Source organism: Hyperoodon ampullatus (assembly GCF_949752795.1).
Source record: "Hyperoodon ampullatus genome assembly, chromosome: 1".
Lineage (NCBI taxonomy): Eukaryota > Metazoa > Chordata > Mammalia > Artiodactyla > Ziphiidae > Hyperoodon > Hyperoodon ampullatus.
The window spans coordinates 200925204-200943330 of NC_136914.1; the positions used below are offsets into that span (position 1 = coordinate 200925204).

Here is an 18127-nt window from a genome sequence, read left to right on the forward strand (position 1 = left end):
TATGAGTTGCTTTTGAAGGAATCCAATCAGGCTGAAGGTGATCATTCTGAGAAGTGGAAAACGAATCCAAGAACTGACTAGTTATCCCCCTAAAATTTCTGATAGCTCTGAGATCTTATGACAGGGGTAAGAAAGACCTATAAATATGTGTCCATGCTGAATCAATTTCATAACAGATCATCTCAGGGGATGAAATACTGAAATAAGATACCTACACGATTGGAGATGGGTCTAGGGAACAGGCCACAAGAATACACTTGTGATTAGCTGCTGGAATTTCTCTGTTCTGTTCAATTTCTTAGTGCAGATGCAAAAGCAAGCAAAAGCAATTGATTCTTATAGATTTAATATAACCTTAGCTGATGGATTGTAAACTGTTACATGGTTTCAGAACCACTTGAAAAGTTTATTAAGACAGCAGTTAAACCAGGAGGTCAAAGGCCCTGAGGAAGATGGATGGTCTTCTTCAGGGCCATCCTGGAAAGAAAAATACTGGCCCCCAAATAGCATAGTTCTTGTCCAAAAACCTCAAGACATAGAATGAACTTCAGCAATATCGGGAGAGATATATAAGACATATATAGCTTGGTCTTTAATAAGGAGGGCACACTGTTTCAAGAGAAGATGCCAACTGGGGTATAACATAAGAGACCTGCCTCAGTATGGGTTTTTTTACTGGCTGATGAGTCAGAAGTGGTTCTACACATATCCTCCTAGAAGGTTACAGGGTAAGACTGTGCTTGCTCTTATCTGTGTTTCCTTGAAAGATTTTGCCTGAGATCTCCCAGAGACTGATCATCTTGAAAAAAGCCAAGGCCATGGAGAGTACTATAGACCTGAGGTTTAAAGACTGCTGCCTAGGACTTCCCTGGTGGCGCAGTGGTTAAGAATCCACCTGCCAATGCAGGGGACACAGGTTCAATCCCTGGTCCGGGAAGATCCCACATGCCGCGGAGCAACTAAGCCCGTGCACCACAGCTACTGAGCCTGCGCTCTAGAGCCCGTGGGCCACAACTACTGATCCCACGTGTCATAACCACTGATCCCACGTGCCATAACCACTGAAGCCTAGAGCTCATGCCCTGCAACAAGAGAAGCCACTGCAATGAGGAGCATGTGCACTGCAACAAAGAATAGCCCGTGCTCGCCACAACTAGAGAAAGCCCATGTGCAGAAACGAAGACCCCACCCAGCCAAAAATAAATAAATTAAATAAATTTTTTAAAAAAGACTTTGCTGCCTATATCTACCTACACCAAAGAGATATTTAATACTAAAACTGAGGAAGCATTAAGAGAAGAGCCCTTGATGTTAAAGGGTGCCATAGCTAGAGTCCTTGAAAATGTGGACCCAGGAAAGCTGGGAAACCAGGCAAGCATACCTAAACCACATATATAGGAGTTACCCCAATTATGATGCTACCGTTTCACGCACTGTCTTTATAAAAGGTTACAGAAAGATGACTAAGGTAGTAGAATTGGTAATGAGTGATTTCACTACAGAAAAGCCATGGACTTCACCTGTAATTTTGCAATCCAAGCTGCATGCATCAATGATTCCGTGAAGACTGTAGGATAATCAATACCATGACCAAACCATATGTTCATCCAATGCCAAGAATTGATTCTCTCTGGAGTTACAGGGTCTGTTAAGGGTAGCCCATCATTGATTGGCTCATGTGATATTGCAAAATAAAAGCAGTCCAAGGGGCTTCCCTGGTGGCGCAATGGTTGAGAGTCCACCTGCCGATGCAGGGGACACGGGTTCGTGCCCCGGTCTGGGAAGATCCCACATGCCGCGGAGCGGCTGGGCCCGTGAGCCATGGCCGCTGAGCCTGTGCGTCCGGAGCCTGTGCTCCGCAACAGGAGAGGCCACAACAGTGAGAGGCCCGCATACTGCAAAAAAAAAAAAAAAAAAAAGCAGTCCAGGAAAAATGTATGAAGACAGCTTCAGACATGGCAGATAAATGCATCATCTCCTTTACTACAGGGCATGCTCACTCAGTACACAAAAGGAGTCTCTCAAATTGTTCTATAGAAAGGGACGACATATTTAAGTAATTAATATATGGATTGATTTTTAAATCATTTAAATCGAGACCATGTCATTATCGCTTTGAAGGGCGTGAACTCCTTGAAACACATTATCAAACTTTTCCTATGTAAGTTGGTACAACTGAGGCAGGAGATAGATGGGCTCCAGGCTAGACATTTACAACTGGCCTCCTGTTCACACTTCCTGGGGTAAGAAGAAGATGGGCTCCAGGCCAGACATTCATTACTAGCTCCCTGTTTACATTTCCCGAAGCAAGAGACAAATGGGCTCCAGGACTACATATTTATGACTGGTCTCCTGTCTATATTTCGAGATCTGCACCTCATAAAAACCAGCAACAGAAATAAGGTAAATAACCGGACATTGGACATTTTTATGGCAGGGACAGAGTGGGACTACACCCTGTTAAAAGATCAAGAGGTCATATATTTCCCATCCTTGGGGCAAGGGAAACATTGCACATGCGCAGAAAGGCTCCTTGGGGGTCAAAAAGGACGGGGCACCTCACCGTAATATGTGATGCTAAGGCCATCCCATAGGCCTCTGGGCTGTAATCCATCTTGGAAGAAAGTTGTGCACGCATGTTGGGGAGGCTCCTAAGGCAGGTCAGGTGTGGAAAAAGCAACCAGATAATTGGCCAAATGTAAACAAAGACCCAGAAGAACTGACCTATATAAATGACTTAACCGCCTCTTTACTGCACTCCTCCTCATTAGGGAGGATGCCCCACCCTTTCTCTCCAGGTGTGCATCTCTGCCTTGCTTCTATCTTAACTAAACAAACTGTTTCTCTGTGCGCTCTCCCAGTTGTTGTTGTGCTATGTCTCTAATAATAAACTTTGTACCTGTTTTTACAGTTTTGCCTCTGTGAGAAATGCATTTTTCACTGGGGGCAAGAGCCAGGGGGTGTGGTGGCTAGGATTCCTAGTTTTCATCCAGGCTACCCAGGTTCAATTCCTGGGCAGGGAATTAAGATCTCGCTTCACACCACCACTCATTGCTGCCTCGCCGAGATCACAACCACTATGGAAAACAGTATGGAGGTTCCTCAAAAAACTAAAAATAGAATTGTCATATGATACAACAGTCCCACTCCTGGGCATATATCCAGACAAAACTCTAATCCAAAAAGATACATGTACCCCTATGTTCACAGCAGCATTATTCACAATAGCCAAGACATGGAAGCAGCCTCAACATTCACCAACAGATGAATGGATAAAGAAGATGTGGTATACATATACAATAGAATATTACTCAGCCGTAAAAAAGAATGAAATAATGCCATTTGCAGCAATATGGATGGACCTAGAGATTATCGCTAAGTGAAGTAAGTCAGAAAGAGAAAGACAAATACCATATGATATCACTTATATGTGGAATCTAAAATATGACACAAATGAACCTATCTAGGAAACAGAAACAGACTCACAGACATAGAGAACAGATTGGTGGTTGCCAAGGGGGAGGGGGTTTGGTAAGGATGGAGTGGGAGATTGGGGTTAGCAGATGTAAGCTGTTATATATGGAATGGATAAACAAGGTCCTACTGTATAGCACAGACAACTATATTCAGTATCCTATGATAAACCATAATGAAAAAGAATTTTTAAAAAGAATGTATTATATACATATATATATATATATATATATGCATAACTGAAATACTTTGCTGTACAGCAGAAATTAACACAACATTGTAAATCAACTTCAGTTAAAAAAACAAAACAAAACACACCTTCCCTGGGGCTCAAGAACCAAAAGTGAACAATGTTTCCCTGGAGTTCCCATCAGAAAGAGCCTTTCAAAGAAATCTCAAGAAGCTGTGTCAGGGACAGGAGGACTATGGACAGTGGACCAGAGAAAAAAGTCAAAAGGAAAGAAGAGTCAAATACTGTGGGCAGAGGTAGGTGAGAAGAAAGCACAGTGGACCAGAGCTGGGGAAAGAGACGAGAGAGAAGAAAGGAGATGCTGGGAGAGTCAGGCCAGGATACAGAAGTACCCAGCAAGAAGCACTGCCCCTGATTCCTGCCTTCACTGCAAGCTGGCAGTTCCTGGCAGATATTTTGAAGTGTGAGTTAGTTTCTACAAAGTACATCAAGAGATCCTCCTATACTGAGATTTTTGCCATCAGCCATCAACACCTTGGGAAAGCCTCCTACACTTCCCACCTTCGGTGGACATTTCATCTCTGTTTACACAGACCGCCTTCTAGTATAAACCAACCAAAGCCTCTTATCTAAAATTTATGTATATCTACATGTGCCTAGAAAATGGCTGAAATTATATACACCGAACTATTAATAGTGGTTAATAACAGTGGCCCTATTGGACATTTTAAAACAAGGACTATGCATTAGTTAAAATTACATTTTCCTCTCAGACTTGCCCTTCCAGACTCAGCAAAGCTCTTGCCTTTCCATAGTCTGAGGTCTTAGCTGGCTCTTGCTGCCTCCTTCAACCCCTGCCTCCTCCAGGCTGAAAGCCAGAGATGTTAAAACAAACAAGCAAGCAAACGGCAATGACTTTAGGCTTCCCTGGCATTGACTCTGGGCCTCCTCGGATGTGAATGGTTGCCTGCCTCTGGGACCTGCAACAGTTCCCAGGTCTCTCTGACCATTTTGCCCCTCACATCTTGCCATGGTCCAGAGCACTCCTTCACCATGACATTCATCACACCACATGTCACTGTTGGTTTACATGTCCACCTCTTTTGCTCCTTGAAGGCAGAGGATGAGTCTCTCTATTTCAAACCCTTTAACAGTTGGCCTAGGGCCTGACACATAGTAGGACTTCATAAATGTTTGAACGTATGAATGTATGAATACCCAAGCTCTCATTGTCTCAACTGTCCTTTTCCTTCATGTTGTGAAATAATCTGCTCACCTTTGAGAACCACCGCCCTATGCCTCATTTCTGTGACTAGCACCTCCACCCAGACCTGAGAATCTGCCTGAACTTAAAACCTTAGACTTCCTGCTGCCACCACTCCATAGTGTAAAGAGATCATTATCAATATTATTAAAATCCCTTACCTGTGTGCCACATTGCATAGTTTTCAAAGAGCTTTTCTATGCAATATCTTGCTATAGCCGGTCAGCCATGGCCTGATTGTTCCACCTTACCCATGAGCGGTTTCCTATGTATCATGAAGTTCAGAGTTTATATGATTAGCTCAGGGTCATTCAGCTGGCGAGAGGCAGTCAGCACTCAGACTTGTGCCTTATGAATACGTGCTACGTGTCCTTTCTCAGGCCACTTACACTGGTGGTGCCCCAGATTTCATCAGCTAGTGCTGCCTGCACTTCTGTGCTTGACTGAAGCATAGTTCTTCTTAAAAATCCTTTCCCTGATCCTAAGATCTAGCACTTAAATGTACTACTGTACTTCTAGAGACCAATGACAGTCCCACATGGGGGAAACTAAATGACAAGTTGTCACTCAGCATTGGACAACAGGATATGTCCAGGCCCACCGGTCTTGTAATAGTGATCCATGCCCTGGAACTTCTGGGACACCAGGGAATTCTGGTATAGCAAATACAGGTCAAAGCCTGCTGGTAGGGCCTAAATCCCAATCATTTAAGTTGAACTGACTCAGATCACCTCACCCTAGTACTAGAAGGACTTCGTAATTCTCTGGGTCTGGTTAGGCCAAGGGTAACTGAGTGTGCTGAGGCATGAAATCATCATCCCATGGCCATTCTTAATCCTTGGCAACCCCTTCTAGAGGGCTAATCTTTTGGATCCTTGCTAAGCATTATCCTGGTGTTTTCAAACAGACCTTGGGCTTCCGGTGGGTTAAACTTTACATTTCAATATTTTCCAAGTTTATGGAAATGATGTGGAATGACAACTGATATTTATTGAAAGCCCACTATATACCAGGCACTGTACTAAGTACCTTATTTGTTTTCCACCAGTCTCACAAAGGCAGACATTATCCTCATTTGAAATACAAGGATAACACAACATTGCAAATTAACTATACCTCAATAAAATTTTTTTAAAAAAGGGGGACTTCCCTGGCGGTCCAGTGGTTAAGACTCCATGCTTCCACTGCAGGGGTCACGGGTTCGATCCCTGGTCAGGGAACTAAGATCCCACAAGCTGCGCAAAAAAAAAAAAAAAAAAAAAGAAAAGAAATACAAGGAAATCAAGGCCTCCAGAGATTTAAGTATCTTGACCTACATCTTGTCAAAGGCACGTGTCTAGTAACTGGTTGTACCATCATTTGAAGCAAGTCATCTTATTCCAGGTCCCATGCTCTCTCCATCACCACTGTGCCTTCACTAATGTTATGATACTATGTGACCAGTTATCTTCTGCCATCATTACAGCCACATGGGGGTTAGGGGCTCACCCACAGACATTTCCTGAACGTCCAATAACTTTCTGTTCCTTTCTTTGTTAATTCTAGGTACGCTCAGTCAAGAAAGACATCTTCTATTTCTCAAAAAATTAAAAATAGGACTACCATATGATCCAGTAATTCTACTCCTAGGTATTTATTCAAAGGAAATGAAATCACTATCTCAAAAAGATATCTGCTGAGAGGGCCATTTGTAGCGGCGCTTGAGGCTGCGTTTGGCAGGCACTGCGAAGACGGGCGCAGGAGTGAGGCCCCACGGCCGCTGCAGCCCCTCGCCGCTGCGGTCACCTCGCTTCTCCGCGTCTCGGTCGGGACCCGGTCAGCCCGGGCGCCGCGCTGCCGCCCGGACCGGCCCTCCAGCAGCTCCCGGCCCCCGGGACCCCCGCCCGGCCGCTCGCCCGCAGCCCGCTAGCCGCACAGGTCCCCGGAGCCGGGCCGAGGGCGGGCGGCGTCCCCATGGCCACCGCCGGCTGGCGGGACGGCTCCGGCCAAGAGACCTACCGGCTCCTGGTGGTCGGCGGGGGCGGCGGGGGCAAGTCGGCGCTCACCATCCAGTTCATCCAGTCCTATTTTGTAATGGATTATGATCCAACCGTCGAGGATTCCTACCCAAAGCAGTGTGGGATGGGTGACCGGGCAGCCCGGCTAGATATTCTGGATACAGCGGGACAAGAGGAATTTGGAGCTATGAAGAACAGTACGTGAGAACTGGCGAGGGTTTCCTGTTGGTCTTTTCAGTAACAGAGGCAGTTTTGACGAAATCTATAAGTTTCAAAGACAGATTCTCAGAGTAAAGGATCGTGATGAGTTTCCAATGATTTTAATTGGTAATAAAGCAGATCTGGATCATCAGAGACAGGTAATGCAGGAAGAAGGACAGCAGTTAGCACCGTAGCTTAAGGTAACATACATGGAGGCGTCAGCAAAGATTAGGATGAATATAGATCAAGCTTTCCATGAACTTGTCCGGGTTATAAGGAAATTTCAATAGCAGGAATGTCCTCCTTCACCAGAACCAACGAAAGAAAAAGACAAGAAAGGCTGCCACTGTGTCATTTTCTAAGAATCCCTTGAATTTTAGCTACAAACTGCCAGGAAAAGCCCTCATCTTCTCCCTCTCTCCTTACAGTTTACATCACGCTGGTACCTTTCTAGCCTTAGATAAATGATCACCGTGGTAGCCTTAGACCAAGAAGCTGGCTAATCCTTTCCATGAAGCTAATCCAATGGTCATTCAAGACAGATTTAAAGGAAACACTAAGGCTGCTTCAGGATTTCTGATTCCTTTAAAATGGATATCTATATACACAGACACATTCTTTTTTTAAGGACTTACTTTTAATAGGGATGAATCAGTTTTGGAACCTAAGCTGTTTGCCAAGCTGAAGTCATAGGTTGTGAAATAACTTTTAACTTCTGGAATCATATTGCCTACTGTTACTCTAAATAGAAACATAGGGAGTTTTTTTTTAATGTGAATTTTTGCCTATCTCTAAAAATTTTGATGTCAACTTTAGTTAACCTTAAATACACTGAATTGAATCCACAAAAGTGAGACATCTCAGACCTTTACCGATGCTATAGCCTTTGTTTTCCAGTGGCCAAAACACCGAAATGTCTATTGTATTTATAGGTTAAAAACTGTGTGTAAAGCCTTTACTATTATTCCTAAAGATAATATTCTATGTGGCCAAATATTTGGACTCATTCTGGACTTAGTCATTTTAGTGTTCTTGGTTTTTTAATTTAACCCTTTTCACAGCCATGTTGAGAGTAACAATAAATAATTCCTGTCTGTCTTCCTTTTCAAGTATTTCTGGATAAGGGATTCAGAAAAACTAAAACTGTTTTTGTTTGTAATATAAAATATGGAATTGATCTTTCCAGGGTCAGAGATGATTAATGTTTTGCTATATACTTTTATGCATTATTTTCTTATCAAACCAGTTAACAAGTATTTTTATATGTTTGTAAGCAAATATGCTTTCACAGCATACCTTGTGTATATGTAAAATAAGTATTTAATTCTCACCGTGCACTTTTAGCTGACAAAGGAAAAAAAGTCAAAACTACAGAAACTGTGGTAGACCCTTACATGCTGTTCTGGTCCTGGCTGTACCCACCTTTGGCCAGTCACATAGCTACTCAAGAAATCTTCCCAATAGAGTACAATGGGATGAGAATCTGAAATCACTTCCGATATCCCCTACTAGATATTGACTGTTATATCAAATAGTAAGTGGTAAAACTTTTAATTGACAATTAGTATAACTGTGGATAACTTCTGATTTTGTTTTTAATTCTGTGGATTGTGTTTAAACAATTCAAAAGTATGTTCCTGATTTTGAGATACTAAGTGGTATTGCACAGTTGTCACTTTATTGAATGTGTACAACAGTTCCATGAAGTTTTTAAAGCATACCCTTGAATAGCTTCAGGTGCTAGAATTAAAATTGATCTGTTATCACACACACACAAAAAGATATCTGCACCCCTAAGTTTATTGCAGTATTATTTACAATAGCCAAGAGATGGAAACCACCTGAGTGTCCACTGATGGATGAGTGGATAAGGAAAAGGTGATGTGTGGGGGGGGTGGGGAGAAAGAGAGAGAGATATCATATGATCTCACTTATTTGTGGAATCTTAAAAAACAAAGAAAACCAAACAAACACCAAAACAAAAACAAAAACAAAAACAAAACAAAAACAAAAAAAACCCCTGAACTCATAGATACAGAGAAGAGATTGGTGGTTACCAGATGCAGGAGATGGGCAAAATGGGTGAAGGTGGTCGAAACATAAAAATTTCCAGTTATAAGATCAATAAATCCTGGGGTACAGGACTGGTGACTATTGTTAATAATACTGTATTCTATATTTGAAAAGTTGCTAAGAGAGTAGATCTTAAAAGTTCTCATTACAAGAAAAAAAACTGTAACTATGTGTGGTGATGAATGTTAACTAAACTTATTGTGGTAATCCTTTCACAATAGGTAAATATATCAGATCATCATGTTGTACACCTAAAACTAATACAGTGTTACATGTCAATTGTATCTCAATTTTTAAAAAGACATATTCTTCCTGATCTCCAAGCTTACTTCAGCCTCTCCTGTTAATGCAAGATTCCACCAATCTATGGACAGAATCTTAAAATTCTCTATAAGAAAGCAGAGTGAACAGAGGCAGGCATTTCCTTACAACCAGTAGTGGATAAAGAACATCCAATTGACGTTAGTTGGTGTGTAGATACAAGTCACCAAAGGCCAAGGGTCTCTGCCCTCCTCCCCAGCTCCATGGTGACCAGACCCAGCCTTGTCTTGGCTCAGAGCTGCTCCTATGGGGGAGAGTGGGGGCAGTCCCAGGTGCACCTTTGAGATAACAATACTGTCTCCTAAAACAAACAGCCGTTGTTTCCACACAAAGACCTTCAATGTTTCCTCCATCAACAAAAGGCTACAGCCATCCTGCCAAGAAGACAAAAGGCTGGAAGCCCTTTCAGAAACAGCATGACAGTGGGAGGGAAGGGGTGGAGACAGGAAGATCATTCTCCAGCACTTTCTCTGCCGAGGAATAGGACTGACTCCACCCATCAGGGACTGTTTTGAATTACTGATCACTCCTGGACTATTCATAATGACAATAACAACAGCTTCCTAATCTGTGAGGTGGAAATAATAATATCTATCCCTTACAGGATTGCTGTCAGGATCAAATGAGATAATAGGTATGAAAGCTCTTTGTAAGGTTTAAAGGGCTGCATGACTGATATGGTTATTATGAAAAGATCGATGGTTCACCCACAATGCCTGCATTAAAAAGATAGATCTGGGCTTCCCTGGTGGCGCAGTGGTTGAGAGTCCGCCTGCCGATGCAAGGAACACAGGTTCGTGCCCCAGTCCGGGAAGATCCCACATGCCGCTGAGCAGCTGGGCCTGTGATCCATGGCCGCTGAGCCTGCGCGTCCGGAGCCTGTGCTCCGCAACGGGAGAGACCACAACAGTGAGAGGCCCGCATACCACAAAAAAAAAAAAAAAAAAAAAAGATAGATCTATTTTAGCCAGATGAGACTCCAAATAGCCCTGGTGTCTAGACCCACCCGGTTCCTAGAATAAAGCATAAGGGAGAAGAAATGTGGTCAGTATGGCTGACCACTATAGTTTACTGGGGCCCATCCCAGGCCAAACTGCTGTGCAGGTGATGCCTGACTTAGTTGACTGTTCTTTCCAGCCCCAGGAACCCACATCCTGGAAATAAGCCCTTTGATGGTTGGTCCCTCACCTAAGGTCTAATGTGCCAAACTTCACCCCCAATCTGCTTCTTTGCCTGTCTTCAAATATACTTCTTATGCAATTTACACAAAAGTAAATACACATAGTATATTAAAACATGAGAAAATTTTCCATCCTCACTAGTAACAAAAGACCAATAAATTAAGGTAAATTGTACTACGTTATGCCTATTCAGTAATAAAAAATATAAATAAGAATATCCAATGTTAATGTTGTGACAAAAATTGGTATGATCTAACAGTGCTAGCAACATAATAAATTTATATGATTGCTTACAGAGGCAAAATGACAACACATAGCAAGTACCAAGAATACATTCCTGTCTTTGTAGTAATTTTCTCTCCCTGGAAATTCCAAGGAGATAATTCAACAAAAGTGGTGAAAAAAAGCAGCAAGCATATATATATTTACCTACTCTAGGCAAATATTGAAATAACAAGAGAAATGTTTTAGTTAATTGTGGTGTGACTGTAGTCATTAAAATGAAAATATAAAAACAACTTACAAACATGAGGAACTATGATATAATTGTAAGTGGAAGTGTACAATATGATACAACTAGGCAAAATATATAACTATATGGATAAAGTTTGGTAATTAGAAAATAACCTTTGGTACTGTGGTGGTGAATTGTATTTCAAAATGTTCCTTAAGTTTTTATATCACCTTTTAAATATGGCAATAAAAAGAAAGAAAAGTAATCAGCTGGTAGATTTCTCTCAAGAGTCTGCTTCTGGGACTTCCCTGGTGGCGCAGTGGATAAGACTCTGCGCTCCCAATGGAGGGGGCCCAGGTTCGATCTCTGGTCAGGGAACTGGATCCCGCATGCATGCCGCAACTAAGAGTTAACGTGCCACAACTAAGGAGCCCGCCTGCCACCACTAAGACCTGGTGCAACCAAATAAATAAATAAAAATATTTTTTTAAAAAAGAGTCTGCTTCTTTTAGGGTAGGGCATGGAGTTATCCTTGATAAGATGTCGATGGGTGTTAATAAATTAATGTGTAACAAATTTGAATGCAAAGAGACTGCTTAGAATGTGAGTCAGGCTGCTAGTCCCCAGTTGGATTCCTACTTCTGCCACTTATTTACTGTGTGGCCTTGGGCAAGCTATTTGCCATATCTAAACTTTTCCTGATTTGTAAAATGGGAGTGACAACAGAACCAATTTCTTAGAGTTATTGGGAGGAGTCAATGAGATAATGTACCTGGCATTGTGCCAGGCACATCGAAAAATTATTCAATAAAGCTTTGTTGTTTGTGCTGTTGATAATGACGATGATGATGGTGGTGGTGGTGGTAGTGATAAACTGGGGTCTTCTGGAGAAAATGCCTTAACTTAAAGTTTTAATGTCAGAAGTGGATGCTGCTCAAATGATACTATCCCTAAATGTGGAGCCAACTACAAATTTGAAATGTATTTTAAAAATAGACATTCTAGGGACTCCCCTGGTGGTCCAGTGGTTAAAAATCCACCTTCCAATGCAGGAGACGTGGGTTCAATCCCTGGTCTGGGAACTAAGATCCTACACGCCGCGGGGCAACTGAGTCCGAGCACCACAACTAGAGAGCCTGTGTGCCATGACTAAGACCCAACGTAGCCAAAAATAAATAAATTTAGAAATAGACATTTTAAAAAGGACTTTAATTTTTAGAGCAGTTTTAGGTTCAAAGCAAAATTGAGTGGAAGGTGCAGAGATTTCCCATACACCCTCACCTCCACATACACACAGCCAGAGTGGTACATGTTACAACTGATGAACCTATGTTGACACATCACCATGATCCAAAGTCCATACTTTACATTAGGGTTCACTCTTGGTGTTGTACACTCTATGCATTTAGACAAACATATAATAATGACATGTATCTACCATAATAATGTCACACAGAGTAGTTCCACTGCCCCCAAATCCTCTGTGCTTTACCTACTCATTTCAGCTTCCCCCAAGACCCCGGCAACCACCAGTCCTTTCACTACCTCCACAGTTTTGCCTTTTCCAGAATATCATGTAGTTAGAGTCATACAGTATATAGTCTTTTCAGATTTGCTTCTTTCTTGAAAGGTCCTTTTTACAAACAGACTAAAAGATTAAGTATTTTGAAATTCCCCTAGATAACAGAAAGATAAATACTATCAGTAATTGTGTTAGATTCTTTATATACGTTATCTCCATAAGATAAGTATTATTATCCCTGTTCTACCAACAAGGAAGTGCCTAACATCACAAAACCAATAAGCAGAAGAGCTGGTATCTGAATCGAGTTTGTCTGACTCCAGTGTTCTATCTTTCCATTATGCCATAGTATTTATCTTAATGCCAATATGGGTCCTGGAGCATCTGAACCTAGTTTCAGGAACTGACAGGGAAAAGCAAACTGGTACAGTGCATATCCATATCATGGCAGCATATCACATGTCATGGCAGCTCTTAGAAGACAGCTTCCTGATAGAACAACACAACAGCCACCCTGCTTTATACCGGATTCTATGTCCAGGACTTGCATCCCTGTCCTTAGGCAGGACATCTTAGTCAGCACACTGACTAGCAAAATTAGGTGGGTCTAGTTTAGTGTTTCTTAACAATTTTTGTATTGTACCCTAACCCAGGAGCCTCTTTAGACATTGTTTTCCTAATCACCCTCCACCCTAATTAAATTTTTTTTTTTTTTTTGCGGTACGCGGGCCTCTCACTGCCGTGGCCTCTCCCGTTGCAGAGCACAGGCTCCGGACGCGCAGGCTCAGCGGCCATGGCTCACGGGCCTAGCCGCTCTGAGGCATGTGGGATCTTCCCGGACCGGGGCACGAACCCATGTCCCCTACATCGGCAGGCGGACTCTCAACCACTGCGCCACCAGGGAAGCCCCCTAATTAAATTTTAATACCACATATATTCTCTACATTTGCTTATGTACTATAGCCCTTTGGAGAGCCAAAAAGCTATAGAAATATCTAAGTGGGATTTTTTTGCCCTGAAAGAAACTACTTCCACCCCTTTGGGGGCTATATTATCCCCACTGAGAATATATAGTCTAGTTGCAGGCGGCCAGAGCTCAGGGAGGCTGAGGAAGCTGAGATGCCAGACAGGTGAGGTCAGGACCCTGGAGAGCACCAAAGAAGCCCCACTGAAACCATGTCCAAGGCTCAATGTTGCTTGAAGATTAGCCTGAAGGAAGGAAGGGGCTGGGAGATCATGGGGCCTAGGAAACTAGTTTTAGTAGTATTTTATTATGTGTTGTAGAAACCATCAGAATGTGAAGGCCTCCAAATTCTCTTTCATAAGAATGTTCTTGAGGGGGCTGGCAGTTTGTGCTTATAACTCTTCAATGGCTCCCCACAGGGTCCTCAGGATAGCACCTCAATTCCATATCATACCTTATAAGACCCTTCATGACCCGCCCCTACTTAAATGGCCAGCCTTGTCATCTTTTACTACTTTGTTCTTCAAACTCTCTGCTCCAGCCACACTGATGCACTCTCACTAAACCATGCCCTCTGTCACTTCTGGGGCTTGGCACATGCTGTTCTTTCTCCCCAGAAACTTCCCTTGTCTTTACCTCTCTTTCAGGGAGCTAAATTCTCCTCATTTTTGAGATTTTAGCTTAGAAATTATTTCCTCCGCATGTCCTCATATATTCCCCAAATCTGGATACAACTGAAGTAACAGCATCACAGGACTCTGAACTGGTCAGACTGGCTATGGAGTATTTTGTCCATTACTGGGCATCATATAGATCAGGCCTAGAGACAGGCAACCAGGATGGTGAGCATTATGGAATATTTTTTACTATATGCTAGGCACTGAGGTAATGACTTCATGGATATTGCCTCATGTACCTTATGTAATAATCTTATTGGATTGTGTAGGTACAGATGAGAAAACTGAAACTCAGAGAAGTTAAGCAACTTACTCAAGGTCCCTCACCTGGTAAATGGTAGAACCTGGTGTTTGAACCCAAGTCTGTGTAAATTCAGAGCCCATGCCTTCAATCTCTGCATAATATCACTTCTGGAAACCATATTATAATGACTGGTTTAGTGAGAAACTAGAAGGTAACTAATCCAGAGAATATATTACCAAGGAGAAACATGAGAGCCATATTCAGTCACAGTGGAAGGGTTGTCACTTCGGAGAGTAACAGGGAAGTAGATGGCTCAGTAGAAGGAAGTTCTCAAAAGGAGAAGATGAGCCCCTGAAAGGCTCAAGGATCAGTCACCTCTGTATATCTCAGTCCAATGTCTAGCACAGAAAGGGGAGCTCCGTGGATGAAAGGAGATAGGGCTTCCCAACAGTAGAAGAGCTGCCCCATGAAAGAGTGAAACTCCCATGGATGTTCCCCATGATGGGGCTGCTTGGTCACCTGACAGAGAACCACAGGAGGGATTTTGGAGAAAGGATTTCTGCGTCCTTGAACTAGATGACCTCTAAAGCTCCTGGCCACTTAAGGATTCTGTAATTATTGGACTGAGTCCACGACACAGACTTTGGCAAGTTACAGACCATGTAGTATTTGTCAGTGCATTGAGATCTCAAAAAGTAGAGAACACAAGTGGATAGGACTTCTGGTCTCCCAGAACTTAAGCTTCCCACCCTGAAGCCAGAATGGTTCAGTCTAACTCTGGGGAGCTAGAAACCTCCACATCTTGCTCCAAAGGCTAACCTGGAAATGGAGATATTCGAGTCATTTATAGAGAAAGTCTCTGCCTGCAGGTTACAGCTGCTGTCACAGGATCTGAAAAAGGAGAGAAACACTCCTTCCTAGCAGATGGTTGAGACAAAAAGTCAGTATGTCAACAAATGAATTTCTGAGAGTCATTGCTGAAAGGAATCAAATGGGCCCCCAAAAATGTACACTGGGTTGACTGTTGTTCCCCACATGCTCCGCCTCCTTTCACTCCATGCTGATGGCCTGTGGTAAACATGCAAAACTGTCCCGTCTATCCCCACAGAGTGAGTCCCAACAGAGTACAACCAAAACAAGTGTTCAGCTTTCCTAGAGGGCTCATACACATGTGGATAGCTCACAAAGATGATGAAATTTTTAACCAAAACTTATATAATCAGACCTTCAGATTCTACTTGCAAACGATTCATACATCCTAAAAAGAACAGAGGCTTCTGTGGGGTATAAAGCCACCTAGTAATGGAGGCACCTTAGTTGTAAGGTCCAAGCTGCAGCTTCAATCAACACACGCATACACACACAACTCTATGAAACTAGCCAAAATTCACTTGTGCAAAAATTTAAAGAAGCAATTAATAGAAAAGCAAAGCATGTTTATCTGTAGGCCTTATAGCATCTGTTTGGTCCACCTTTATTATTAGCTCCAATTCTTTGACTCTACTCTTCCAAGGTTCACCGATCTATCTATTCACTTGATTCTCTCAACTTAGAGACCAAACCTTCCCAGCTTATATCTATAGATAGATCTTCAGATAAGCTTCCCTCAAAGCCTGTGGCATGGTGCTCTTTCACATGGGAGAACCTTAGCTGTACTGACTACCACACCATTTGCATCTTTAATCCTTTTATTAGGGATCTGAGCTCTAAGGCCTGCTGAATCTTTTTCCTCCTGCCTCCAAAGAAATGTGGATCAGATCTAGTATAATAACTCTGTGAAACCCACCAAACTATTTTTTCTGAACAGAAAAGAGTGTCTTGGGACTTCCCTGGTGGCACAGTGGACAAGAGTCCGCACAATGCAGGGGGTCTGGGTTCGATCCCTGGTCAGGGAACTAGATCCCACACGTGTGCCATGGCTAAGAGTTTACATGCCACAACTGAGGAGCCCGGGAGCTGCAACTAAGGAGCCTGCCTGCCACAACTAAAACCTGGTGCAACCAAATAAATGAATAAATAAATAAATAAAAAGAAAGGAGTGTCTTCCACTCTTTACAGGAGGGTAAAAATTTCCACCTGCTAATAGAAAACAGTGGCTGTTAAGTAGATATCAGGAACTTGAACTTAAAAAGTGGATTCCCCTTATAACACTTGACAAAGTAACCTGTATTAAAAGCTTTCCAATAGTCTGCCTTTTTCTCCTGAACTCAGTGACAACTTCTTTTTAATTAAAAAATCTTAAGCTGAAAAGGTATAAAATAGACTGTTATTATTCATATAAAGATCCCAGGGCACAGCCTGCTCATACAGATGGAGGCTGTCCCCACAGACGTTGCCCACAGAGGTGTGTGCCCAGTTGTTGTACACATAGATGTTCTCACACACAGATGTGCACAGAGACAGGTGTTACTCACAGAAACAAATGTCCACCAGGAACACGATGTACACCAAAAGCTCCCGCAGGGTGGTGTTGACATAAGGTTCCTGGTTCTCAGCTGTGTTCTCAGTCAGGGCTGTTCCCCAAAGTCCTAAGGGAGGGACATTGGAAAGATGCCCAGGATTCACAACAGCAGGGTTCCTTCCAGTTACCCTACCTATCAGTCCCTGGACTTTATTCTCATTTCCACCCCAGCCCTTTTACCTGTCACCTTATCCCAGGTGGAGCAGTCTAAGCCATCATCACATCCATGTCTTCCCTCAAACTAGCTCCCTCATACCCTTCTGGGTCCCCAAGAGACGACTGTGCCAGGCTCTCCCTCTGGGAGACCACTAAACTAGCCTCTGTACTCTGGGGCATTCAGCTCTAACGCAGACCATTCACAAACCCCAAAGACACACTGAGATTCCACCTCTTCTTCAGACTGTATTCCCTTCTAACAGCCTCTGTGGACCCCTTCTCCTGACTCCAGTATCTCATGAGAACCCTCCCCAACCAGGTACCTCTGATGCCACAACAGATCTGAAGGCAGCAACCAGACACCAGGGTCTTGTGTGCCTTCTCCTGGGGTCCATCTTCAGGCTTCTTGGTTGGGATGGAGGAGGCACCGCACTGGAGATGGTACAGATCCTCGGTGTCCCACGCGGGGAGGGGGCGCCCCTGTAGGCGGGGTTGTCCCCGGCTCCGCTCCCCAGCTTTTGTAGCTCCTGCCCCTCGGGACATTGCACAGCATTCATGGGGAATGAGGCAGGAGACCTGGCACCTCAGGTACCCACTCTCACCTGGAGAAAGAGAGAACAAAGACACAGCCCAGCCTAGCCGGCAGAAGGCAAAGGAAAAGGAGTGTGAGAGCAGCTGGTCTCACACAGCCTCTGTCTCCTGCCTTTTGTAGGAGGAAAGCGGGTGCCTGTTCAGGGGAGGGAGCAGAGGAGAAGGGTGGGGAATGACCATCAATCCTATCAGGGGCTCCCCCTCCCCTCTTGCTGCAAGTGCTGGGGACAAGAAGAAAGGGAGTGGGAGGGAACTGGGAGCCAGGGGCTTGATGGGGAATAGGAGGGTGTGGAGACTGGGGCTGGAAGGAAGGAGGGGTGAGAGAGGTGAATGCTGTGGGGAGAAGAGGGCTGCTTG

The 18127-nt window shown here is 43.4% G+C and overlaps 1 protein-coding gene and 1 pseudogene across 2 annotated transcripts in view; one reads left to right on the top strand and one right to left on the bottom strand.

Moving 5' to 3' along the window:
- The window catches only part of PKD2L1 (polycystin 2 like 1, transient receptor potential cation channel), a gene marked incomplete at both ends in the record, with an annotated part of 34713 nt that extends 16977 nt beyond the window's left edge, over window positions 1-17736 (bottom strand). The window contains 3 exon segments of the mRNA XM_079723834.1: window positions 16977-17090; window positions 17503-17586; window positions 17589-17736. Of these exon segments, the coding sequence (XP_079579960.1) occupies window positions 16977-17090; window positions 17503-17586; window positions 17589-17736 (346 nt within the window).
- Window positions 6882-7488, top strand: LOC307055008 (ras-related protein R-Ras2-like; annotated as a pseudogene). Its single transcript has one exon. The product of its transcript is annotated as a ras-related protein R-Ras2-like (transcript).
- Window positions 17737-18127: the final 391 nt, after the last annotated feature.